We start from the raw sequence: 12,616 nt of genomic DNA on the forward strand, positions 1-12,616 counted from the left end.
ACTGACTTCAATTTAGTCTTAGAAAGGCTAAGTTTCATACCATATTCAATGCATCCATTTTCAAGTTCCAAGATATTAGACTGCAGGCTTTCGCCACAGTCTGCTATTAAGACCAAGTCGTCAGCATAGACCAGACTGCTTACTACATTTTCACCTAACTGAATCCGTCCTTGCCAGTTACTATCTTTCAGCAGATGATCCATGTAAACTCTGAACAATAAAGGTGAAAAGATTATAATCTTGTCTAACTCCTGTAAATACCTTGAACCAAGAACTCATTCTACCGTCAATTCTCACAGCACCCCAATTTTCAACACAAATGCCTTTGATTGATTTTAACAATCTCCCCTTAATCCCATAGTCCCCCTGTATGGCGAACATCTTTTCCCTCGGTACTCTACCATATGCCTTCTCTAGATCTATGAAACATAAATATAACTATGACCTCTGTTTTTATCCTTCGTTGACGTGTAATTTTCAAGCAGCAACCTTCTCACAGTTTAGGGTCCAATCTGAGTTTACAGGTCTACCAAGAACCTGAAAAGTTCCCAGCTGAACAGCTCTCAACCGGCACGTGCTCTGGAACGCGTGCTTTGACACATAAAAGCCAAATTTCCTTAGTGTTACAATTAGTGTTACAAAGAAAGTGCATACGGCGTTCTTTTGTAGAACTATTATAAGTACACATGCTACCTTTGGTTTGCTGGTAGGACTAACCATTTGTCCATTACTTTGTTTATAGCGGATAATAATAATTTAGTGTGGCTATTTCTAGCCGAGTGCAGCCCTTGTAAGGCAGACTCTCCGATGAGGGTGGGCGGCATCTGCCATGTGTAGGTAACTGCGTGTTATTGTGGTGGAGGATAGTGTTATGTGTGGTGTGTGAGTTACACGGATGTTGGGGACAGCACAAACACCCAGCCCCCGGGCCATTGGAATTAACCAATGAAGGTTAAAATCCCCGACCCGGCCGGGAATCGAACCTGGGACCCTCTGAACCGAAGGCCAGTACGCTGACCATTCAGCCAATGAGTCGGACTTTATAGCGGATAAAACATACGTAAGTAGTTCACACTTGAGAAAAACGAATCCCTATAAAGGCGTTCTGTCTGTTAGGTCATCAGCCCAGAGGCTGGTTGGATCCTCAAAAGCACCACCAAAGGTTATGCGGTTATAAGGAAACTCCAAAAACCAATGGCAGCACCAAAATGAGGCGTACTAGGCAAGATGAGGAGTGAGGTAGTTTGCCATTGCTTTCCTCACTGGGTCTGAAAGTACTATTGCAGCACGACTGACGCTATGAGCAGCACCTTTCATAACACTCAGATGCACTAGTCATGCTCTGAACGCCATTACTCAGCACTACCCATACCCCAGCAACTTCCATATTGTCACAGCCATGGATGTTGACTGGCACTTAGGTGGAAGCTACACTTTACTCTGGCCTGTGCCAAGAGATGGATGCAAAAGTACTGTATCCATCAAGAAATGGCAGCAGGCAACATAAAGGCGTTAGTAAAGTCAAATGATTAAATATAAATACGTTTGTCTTGTTTCATTGTTATCAAATAAACATACTCTACGCGTGACGTTTTCATGAAAACTGTTTAGCCCTACCTATAAACAGAAGATACATATCGTCGCTCCTATGCCAAAATCGCTAATGTGATAATGCTTCTCCTATCCATTATTTCCCTTAAGACTGGTCATGCCTCCCAGCCACGCATTGATATGCAGTCCATCAGAACAAATTTCGCTGAGTTCATTTTCCTATAAGAATGTGTAAATGAAAATGACCCTTACTGTACCGTACTGCAGGAATGTATGTTTACAGGGCATATTTACCCGCTCCTAGAGTATGATGTATTTAAGGTTCATTTTCTCGGTATAATTTTCTGGTATAGTCTAGCAAAAAATTCTTACATTCATCGATCTGTCTCAGTCTCACACATGACTTTGACAGTATGAAAGTGACTGAGGTATGAGCGATGCCAGTAATGCTATTCCTTATGCAACCAGTCTCTCTTATGAATGGAGTAAAGATATCGTTCATAGTGCTCATATTTCAGTTGGCTTGGCAGACTGATACTTAATTGCAACTTCTAGCTCGGTGAGCAAAGCAATGGGAAACTATCATTCCTCATTTTCTTAACCTAGTATGCCTCTTCAGTAACGCCTGTCTATGACAACTGATAGTGGAGCTGTAGAGGATTCAACCAGCCTTCGGGCTGAGTGCTCTATGTACATACACTCTACAATAAAACAGGTTATTATCCAACTTCCATCGATGCACTAAAAATATGAGGTTGTTAAGTATACTCATAGTCACTAAAGTGATTCAAAGAGATAGCAACATGAAGTAAAGAACTACCACGGAAGAATTTGACAGCACATCTTCGAAATTCCTCTCATTAAAGGCAACGGGAGTGGAGACTAATTAAAGAGCTCCCTGGCATCCTGGATATCGAATTTTCTCTGCAATTCATTTTGTTTCAAGTCTACTCTGTGGAATACTTTCCGTTAAAATATGTGTTATGGCATTTCCCCCAAGACTTGACGATGAATTGCTCACGTCAGAGAGTCTCCAGAGAGACATCGTTTGGGATAACTTCGCTCTCAGCTTCTCTCCACATTCTTATCAGTAACGATGCTAAATTTATCTTCGCTCTCTTCAGGGCGTTCTATGTAAGCCTAACAAATGTCTGTGGAAGACAGAGTTACAGTCCATGTAGCAGCTTGTTTATTAGAATATTAAGCCAAAATATATGGCCATTGGAGAAATAGTCTGTACTTGAGCAGTTTTAACCCCACCGCAGCACACTTATTTTGATGTGACGCGGGTTGCAAACTGGAATCTGATGGACCACAACTTAATTTTTTAAATATGATAATGTGACAATAAAGGGTGGGGGTGTGAGGAGCGGCGGCAGATGATTAAATAGATGGGGCTGGCAGCGGGCAAAACAATAGCCCCAGCGAATTGTTATGTTATGCAATAAAGAAGATGACCGAACTCGATTCGCAGATGCTTGAAACAGCCAACAATGGAGAAGGCGCCCAGAATGATCTGGAAGTGGAAACTGCGAGAACCTTCCACTGGTCTACACAAGGAGCTGTGAACGCACGAGTTAGTCTAGAATCAGTTTCGAGACAGTCACTAGCCATTCACGTGTTATTCGGAAATGCGTCAGCGTGTAGTGAGTCGGATAACTACGCGGAATTCAGCGTGCCATGTGAGTCGAGTTATGAAGTGAACTGCTCTGTGGAAAACACTATGCTGTGAGAGGCCGTGTTGGAGAACAGGAGCTTGACGCGCCGGAGATCGTTGACTCCGGCCAAGTTCCTTTGTGCAAGCTGCGTGAAGTAGCAAACGCGAATACGAGTCCACTTGTAAACAACTGTACAGAGCAGTTTAATAAATTTAGTTGATAGAATTTAGAGACCTATCAATGTCTCATGTTTTACCGTCAGGTAATTCCGGAGAGATTAAAACAAAAATGAAGCAAATCTTTCAGTAAACTCTTTTAATATATACAAATGGCTTAGGGTTCGATGCAACAATCTTGGGTTTGGCAACAAATCGATATGGGGCTTTCATCTAACATAAAATAATGTCATTATAGCTCAAACAGAATTACAGATAGGGAAATAAATTCTATATTATGTTAAAGTAGAGGGATAAATGCATATGTTTTGACCATAAAAGCTGACGTAATGCGTACAACGTCACCACAAGATGGCCACCCAGTTAAGGGATGTTTTGGTTTGTAAAAGTCAGATACCACGGATTGTAGTTGGATGTGTAAATGTCGCATAGATACGAGTGAGGTGTAATGCTATTTTTATCCGCAAATTCTATCAAAGAGTACCAAAAAAGTTAAAATGTGACTGAAAATTTAAAATATTTAAGGTTTTGAGACTGAAAAATTACAGCAACTTTTCGCATACTTACTTTACAAAAATATCCAAATATATATCTAAAATGGAGGCAAAAACCTACATAAAACGTATTCTGGAGGAAGCTAAACTCACTAAAGGCTCAAATAAGACCAAAAGTAAATCTGTAGGACGAATGAGACGGCTACGGGAGCGTCGCAACCTTAGTGTGCAGTGCTGACTTCTTGTAAAAACAAATTACATCTAGTAAAGTAAATTATACATCTCGCACTTCGTACATCATTCTCCATTGTTAAATAAAAGCTTGACAATTGCTAAAAATTGTGAAAATGAAAATTTAAATTAGTAAATAAAGCGATGTCAAAATTACAATTTGGTTATTATTTCTAACTACAATATACGATGGACTTTTCACGTGAATGACTCCAGCGCCGTGCAGACTACCAAGTCCTTTGTTCCTTGTTATAACGGTGTAGATAGGGTTTAACACAGTCGTATTTTTTGGAAGGCTATCGAATTCAGTATGACGGGAATGTGATAGTGGAGAACTAGATTCAAGGACTGAATATGCACCGTGCACCATCTGTCCGTCATTCATGGCAAGAGAGTGACAGCCAATTGGATTAAGTGGTCTATAGTCTCAGAGGTTATTTTCCTACGTCTAATACTGAGAACGAATACATTTTAATTTATCCTATGATAGTAGAATGAGTCTATCATTCAGAAACTGACAAGTACAACACAAATACAGTAGTTAAAATCTGTCTAGGGTCAATGGAATTTCAGTGTGCAGTGGGAAGGTTAAGTAATTTCCTGTATAACTTCCAGAATTCCTAAAACATTTACCTTGTCGTGTAAAAACCCAGCAACATTTGCAAGACCGAATTTGAACCTACCATCGAAAAAATGAATGGCAAAACATGTTTTACAAAGCAGTTCTTGTTGCTACCTGCTTTAATTCGTACTTTATGTGGTTCCTCTAGGTGGTGCTGTACTTCATCCCACAATTAACCAATGAAGAATGTTATGAATGCAAATTTAGGACCTGTCTAGCAGAGGATGTAGAGGTGTGCTCGGGTTCTTTATGGCGTTTCCTTTACCTTTTCCCACGTTGTATGTTGGGTATTCAGCCCGAAGGCTGGTTTGATCCTCTGCAGCTCCGCCAACAGCTGTCGTAAATAGCCTAGGCGTCACTGAAGAGGCGTACTAAGGAAATGAAGAGTGAGGTAGTTTCCCATTGCTTTCCTCACTGAGCCAGCCATTGCTATTACATATCAGTCTGCTAAGCCCACTGAAATGCATGCACCAACCGACCCTATGAGCGATATTTTCACACCATTCATAACAGGTACTGGCTGCATAAGGAATGGTATTACTAGCATCGCTCATACCTCGGTCACTTTCATATTGTCAAAGCCAAGGATGAGACTGAGACCTATCAATGAAAGTAACAAATTTGATATAGCCCATACCAGAAAACATAGTGCACTGTAAACACTACATATCGCCAGCATTCCTTGAAATATGATTAGGGAATTATTATTTCGTATTTTCCCCTAACCCTATCAGTTCAGATTTTTCCTATCTATACGAAACTGAACTGTTAGTAAATACGAAATGTGAATCATGTTGAATTCTTAAAGAAAATGTGATATCTTTTTTGACATTTATGTTATGTCCGTCCATAAGTACGTGTTACACTGAAGATGTCATTGCCTTATTTTAACTACTGAGGACTACATGCAATCTTACGAATATAATGTAGTGTCTGACCGTACATTCGCTTTTTGTCGTAATTTTGAGAACGTTTCTGAGACGACATCCATAATTTCTGAACGTTTTATCTGTCCGCCGTTCTTTTAAAATAGTATGTAAACAAAAACTGCTAATCCATCTTTCGTGAAACTTGCCAATATTAAAGTAAATACATCCAGAATTTCCCTACACTTACTTTTCACCCCAGTCCATTTTGTAGGAGTTGAGAGATAACACATTTTAACCTTTAGAATACCGTCATTCAGCCAGAAAGGAGCTGATAATGAGTTCAGTAACTTGCCTCATGGGCAAGTTGTACATTTGTACAGGAAACAATAGCAATGAAGCTTATAATGTCATATATAAAGAAGCCCTCTAGTTACACTTAATGGGAGAATAAAAACAGCAATAGCGAATGACTGCAATGTAAAGGCCTACTATATAATATTGTTCTTCAATTTGTTTTATGTCGCGCCCACATAGATAGGTCTTATGGCGACGATGGAATAGGAAATTCCTAGGAGTGGGAAGGAAGCAGCTGTAGCCTTTGTCTGGTGTGAAAATGGAAAACCAAGGAAAACCATCTTCAAGGCTACCGACAGTGGGGTTCGAACCCACTATCTCCCGAATAAAGCTCACAGCTGCGTGCCCATAACCACACGACCAAGTCGCCCGGTTACAAAAATAATTACAAAGGCTACTTCGAAATACATTTTCTCTACATCTTTACTCTCTTCTTTCAGAAAATATTTAGTTTCTACCAACAAATCATCTGAAGACAATATCTTCCAACATCCCTCAAAAATACCGAAGGCACTTTGATGCAGTTTCAGGTGTTCATCAATTCTATAATAGTCATAAAATCAATTTACATGCGTGCGAAGCCACAGGCACAAGTTAGTATCTTTAGGATTGCCTTATCTGGTGTGTGCAAGCTGCTGTGTCCTAATAAATTGTGTTATACCTTGGTATTACGAAAAGTAATTGTTTGAATTCCTTATGCTTGTTGTTATTACGTTACACTAGTTGTAAATAATTTTAACTATTCTCCTTATTATTTATCTTTCGTTATCACATGTTTCTTGTACTGAAGGAATTTCTTATATTTTTTGTAGGTCTTATATTCATGTATTTTTCCGAGTGTATTTTTGTTATCATATTACTTTTGTGTCATTTATTTCATTTTTGCCAGTGGTTTAACGTCGCACTAACTCGGACAAGTTTCCGGCGATTACAGAATGAAATGTTCTTCTATTTGTAATTTTTTAACAATTTACGTTTATATTAATTCCTTCATATTATGCTGAAGTAGACTTTTTGTCACCTGGATATCTCCCAGTTATAATGTATTTTAATAACGTTATTAATAATAATAATAATAATATTAATAATATGGATTAATAATAGAAGCAGAGATATTAATGGATACGTACAAGCTATTTCAATTAGTGTAAACTCATCGAAACACTTCAAAGTATACATAGAGCTGTGTGCGTTATAATGGTCAATGGATCTGAATGGATTAAAATGTTGATCACCACCATACAACGTGCGGTATTATGAAAACAGTTTAAATTGTGAAGGGCACGAGGAATTAATGGAGATTTATCATTTTTATTTCAAGAATGGCATACACATATTATATACAACATCCAGAAACAAGTAATAATGCTAATGGCCAGCGTACTTTTAACAGCTGTCGCTGTTACGAGACGCCAGAGCTCCGTATTTTGCGATGAATATGTCCTTTCTTAACGTTTCAGTTCAGAATGGACACTTTCATTCTAGTTCCTTTTTCTAAATGTTTGTAGGGATATTTTTCGAAATTAGTTCCTGGAATTTTACAAGTAGCTACATTTTACCCGAACGTAATATTCTACGTTCTGATTCATGCTGTTGGTGCTTGCACTTTACTTCTTCTATATAACGTGTGGTATATTTTCATCGGCTTGTGTGTTCAGATTCATGAAGTCGAATCGTCTTTATCTTCTTCCTTTGTGACCTTTTCTAGAGTTATCTGAGCTGCATGAGTTATAATTGTCAATAGATATGAATTGATACAAAATTAAACACTACCATTATTAATAAGGCAGTTTTAAATCGTGGAGGGCACGAGGAATTACAGTTTTAAGGCCGGATGCTCTTCCTGACGCCAACCCTATATGGAGGTATGTATTCTCTGTTGCGTGTTTCTGTGGTGGTTAGCAGTGTGATATGTGGTGTATAAATGAGGGTGCGTATGAATGCGATCATTAGCACCCAGTCCCTGAGCTAGAGAAATTAATTAAACGTGGTTAAAATCCCTGGGACGGCCGGGCATCCCACCCGGGACCCTTTAACACGAAGGCCACTACACTGGCCATTCATCTAAAGAGTCGGACTCGTATTTTGGATTAGATACTCAAAACTCGGAAACAAATTCATTTCAATTTTTTTTCGGTTTATATGTTTGTTTCTTTGTTTGTTGAACTTTTTGTATATCGACATCACCAGGGAGCAGCTTAACAGAACTTGTCGAAATTCAGTATTTAGGTCCAGAGATGGGCGGGGTGTGCACTAAAGTATAATATATTATGTATATCATATTATACAGTATTTGGTAGCAACAATAGTGTAACAATATTATGGAGACCAAAACAGGAAATGTTAAATTACTTCGTTAATATGAGCTACAACAAAAAATTGAATTTAATAAAAGTTTGTGAAATACAATTTCCGATTTTTTTATGTTCGATGGGTTTTTACCAAGAGAGGAATAATATCGCAGATATTCATAATTATTGATGTTTCACGAACTTCGAAATGTCTTAGGAAATACCAGTTTCATCTAAATATGTACATAACAAAAATTACAGAAAATCAGGTTTCCTTTCATTCATATCTAATATATCTTTATTGTACGAGCTATAATAAATACATTTTGGAATTCGGATTTTTATTCCAAATTAGGCCTACATTAACGACGATCATTGACATGGAAATTATATCCAGTCGTCGTGATAAGGAACTAATGGCGATAACGTTGGATGTTGTCGTGATTGTTTTTATAAGCTATAAAATCACGTTGTTATTATGCTCTACATCAGGGAGATGGCAATGAAGATGACTATGAAAATGAGAAGAAAAATGTGAAGAATCGATACTCGCAAATTTGAAAGAAAAAAAGGAATCATAAATTGGGGGGCCGGAATTGCAGTCAAAATCCATACTATTGTCGAGCAAAAAAGAAACAAAATATGATGATCTACAATGGCCTTGGCTTCTAAAACTTAGCAAACAATAACATTAGACTCACTGACTATTGATTCTAGTTGATATGTGCTGTGTATCTTCTACTGCCCATCATCTCTTTTAAAAGTGTCTGTAATTAATACTAAATTGTCAACGACGGGTAACAGTAGCTTGTATACAATATAATTCATGAAAAATGGTTCAGCAATGAACAGAGTAAACTGTATAGTATTGGAACAAGGATACTTTTCATACATGGTGTATTTATTCCAGGGATAGTCTCAGTGAACCCTACCCACCAGAACTGAAGGGAAGTCCTGGGTTCGAGTCTGTTGCTGCAGCCTACAAAAGTGCTCTCAGTCAGGAAGAGGAGGCCCGCCGTCATCAGCCGCACTCTTCTGGTGAGTAGCATTGCTTCTAGCCTCTGCGATGTTCACTCAGAGTTTTCAGTTGTTCTCAACATCCATGTTACTGTTCGAATGTTTGTATAAAGATCCTTTAGAATGGTTAACCATGACCAGTATATCTTATGGAATTGCAGCTTTTTGGCTTTTCCGTCCCTCACCCGAGTTAACTTGGAAGTCAACTCGCCTGTTCCAACCATTTTAACGAACTGCTAAGTCGTAAATTTACTCTAAATAGATTTTATTATTTTAGCTGATCTGTTGTTGTTTGAGTCATCAGTTCATATAATGGTTTGATGGAGCTCTCCATAACACCCTGTCCTGTGCTAACCGTTTCACTTCTGCATAACTACTACGTCCTACATCTGCTCTAATCTGCTCGTCATATTCGTACTTTGTTCTACCCCTACCGTTCTTACCACCTACAATTTCCTCAAAAACCAGCTGTACAATTTCTGGGTGTTTTAAGATTTGTCCTATCATTACATCACTTATTCTGCCTCTGTGGATCCGTGGTAGAGTGTCGGCCTCCAGATCCCAACATAGCGGGTTCAAACCCGGCAGAGGTAGTTGGATTTTTGAAGGGCGGAAAAAAGTCCATTCGACACTCCATGTCGTACGATGTCGGCATGTAAAAGATCTCTCGTGATACATTAGGTATTTACCCGACAAAATTAATTAAATCTCAGCCATAGACGCCCAAGAGAGATCCGGTTTACTCTGTCTGCCATCTAGCGGACCTAGAGTAAAACGGAACGTCGAAATTGACGAGCAGACAGCCAGATGGCGTCAAATCGAAATGTCTGCAAACGGTAGCTGAGGCCATACGATTATTATTATTATTATTATTATTATTATTATTGTTACCGTGTTTTAGCGGTATGTAGAGGTGAAAGAAGGTGCGGGCGTGAACGGGTCTCAAACTACGAAAGTAAAATTAATTTAAAATTTAACAAGGTTATATTTTCTTTTCAAAAAATAAAGAAATAACAAGCATGGCAGGTACAAAGTAGCAAGTCAAAAGGGTAGTTACAATATTTACAGGATTTGGGCTTCGCGCCCTGACTTCACAATGCTTGGGCAATCAGCCCAACCTTACTTCAAAATAAGTATTACCAGAGGGGCAGAAAACCCCATTCATGTTCAGGAGCACTTGCTCCAAATTACACTGAAAAGCCTCCACGAGGCATACAACTCTCAATTTTCGAAAAAGAGCCACTCGCTCTCAACTTTAAGCCTCTCAAAGGCCACACCAAACTCCACCTTCGAGTTGTCCTCACTGGACATAGACACAGGGGTAAAATACCCAACCTACTGAGGTCTATTAAATGAAAAGGGGCAATTACATGACCTCTAAAATAACAATTTGAGAGGAGGCGATCTGCACTCCTAATACACTTGTTTTTAAAACCTAATCTGGCTCTAGGCCACTAATGCAAGGGATAATCCCATACTACAGAGGTGACTTTAGAAAAGAACAATTTGTTTTACGCTAACGAAGAATAGGTTGAGAAAAATAAGTTCACCTCAAAACAATATGATTGGGAGCTCGAGAGGGTTAAGCACTCTCTATCCCGATATGCAGTTTAAAAGATGGAATAGATACAAGTTCCTTTACATTTTAAGGAAGGTTACATAATGGAAAAACTTCGGACCCGCCCCGAGAGTTAAACTGCTGAGCTAGCAAAGAAAGAAGTTATTAAGTGGCCATTACCTTGTTGTTGACCGCCGCCGAAGGAAGAGGCGCTTCCCGCCCCCTGCTATGTACTTTACACACTGAAAGATGGAACAGAAGTCGCCCGGAGACCCAAAAATCAGCAGTTTATATCCTCTCGCGGAAGGTTCGAGGCGTTAGGGGAATGAAAACACCCTCCCACAAGAACTTTATTGGGTAGGATACAGCAACATATTCAAGTTGGGGGAAGATAGATCCGATTGGTCGGAAATTAATAAAAGAAATTCGGGATTGGCTAAATACAAAACAAGGGGAAAGAGAGGGGTATACAGCCAACTTAAACAATAACAGAAAGAAATTTAACAAGAAACAAACTTTTGAAATAAAAATTTCTTCAAAAACAGTTCTTTCACTCCGCACTAGGGTGCACTATTGTTGATCTTCAGTAGTGTCCTCTAGAAGAGAAAGTTCACACTTCTTACTACAAGCAAAACAAAAATACGTCGAAAATGACACAGTTCAAAAACTCCAAAATTTCCAGGTAGTGACATCTTCTGAAAAACTTGAAAATTAATACCGTCCATAAAGTTCAGACTGCCTCCCGCAGAGGAGTTTCAATTGGCGCACATTTTAAATTAGCGGCGTGGATGTGTACCGCCCGGTACAATTATTATTATTATTATTATTATTATAGTCAAATTTAGCCAAATCGATCTCCTCTCACCAGTATCTCTTCATTCGTGGTTCTATCTAACAATCTCAGCTTTAGCATTCTTCTGTAACACCACATTTCAAAAGCTTCTATTCTCTTTCTTTCTGAGCTACTTATCGTCCATGTTTCATTTCCATACCAAGCCACGCTCCAGACGAAAGTCTTCAGAAACATCTTTCTAATTCCTATATCAATGCTCGAGGTGAACAAATTTCTTTTCTTAGGAAAGACCTTCCTTGCTTGTGCTAGTCTGCATTTTATTTCCTCCTTACTTATGCTATTATTAGTTATCTTAGTACTCAAGTAACAATATTAATCTACTTCCTTTAAGACTTCATTTCCTAATCTATAATTCATATTGTGACAATTTTTATAATGTAGAAACTGCACCAGTCACCATGCCACCTTAAGTGCTCCGGATAAGTTCAGGGTCACGCTCTGTTAGGGTTAAAAATGGTGAATGGAAAATTCTAAATTCTCATGGAGGGAATTAGATATTTTTCACCAATAGAGCATGTCAAAAACATATCAGATGTAAGGCTTTTCAGGCGTTTGCTCCAGCGTCAGTGGGTGGGGTCTGACACATCCCACTCTGACGAGTCTAGTGTCAGACCTAAGACGAAACGCTGGTTAATGGAACAAACGCCTGTAAAGCCTTACATCTGATATGTTTTTAAAAATGGTGTTCAAAACTTCCAAACATAAGGGCAGGAGAAGGGTAGCAGATAACCTACTACGAACGTGAAATCACATATCTAGTCAAATGTCAAACGTACTACCCCTTAGTGATAAACGAAAATCAAAGAAATGATCAAAGTGAATGATGGTAAAACCCTTGGTCTTAGAAAATTTGTTGAGGGTTTTGTGAATTATCTATGTTTGAAGAGGAGACCGGGTATTACCGTAATAAACATTCTTGCCTTAACCATGTGCGTACAGTAT

General features: G+C 38.8%; 1 protein-coding gene across 2 annotated transcripts in view; it reads left to right on the top strand.

The window, feature by feature from the left end:
• Window positions 1–12,616, top strand: part of nAChRbeta2 (nicotinic acetylcholine receptor beta2) — a 483,898-nt gene that overhangs the window by 146,311 nt on the left and 324,971 nt on the right. For both annotated transcript variants that reach the window (XM_067149851.2, XM_067149834.2), the window contains exon 9: window positions 9,157–9,284. In XM_067149851.2, the coding sequence (XP_067005952.1) occupies window positions 9,157–9,284 (128 nt within the window). The remainder of the gene's footprint in view (window positions 1–9,156; window positions 9,285–12,616) is intronic.

This window comes from Anabrus simplex, chromosome 1 (genome assembly GCF_040414725.1).
Source record: "Anabrus simplex isolate iqAnaSimp1 chromosome 1, ASM4041472v1, whole genome shotgun sequence".
NCBI classification, from domain to species: domain Eukaryota; kingdom Metazoa; phylum Arthropoda; class Insecta; order Orthoptera; family Tettigoniidae; genus Anabrus; species Anabrus simplex.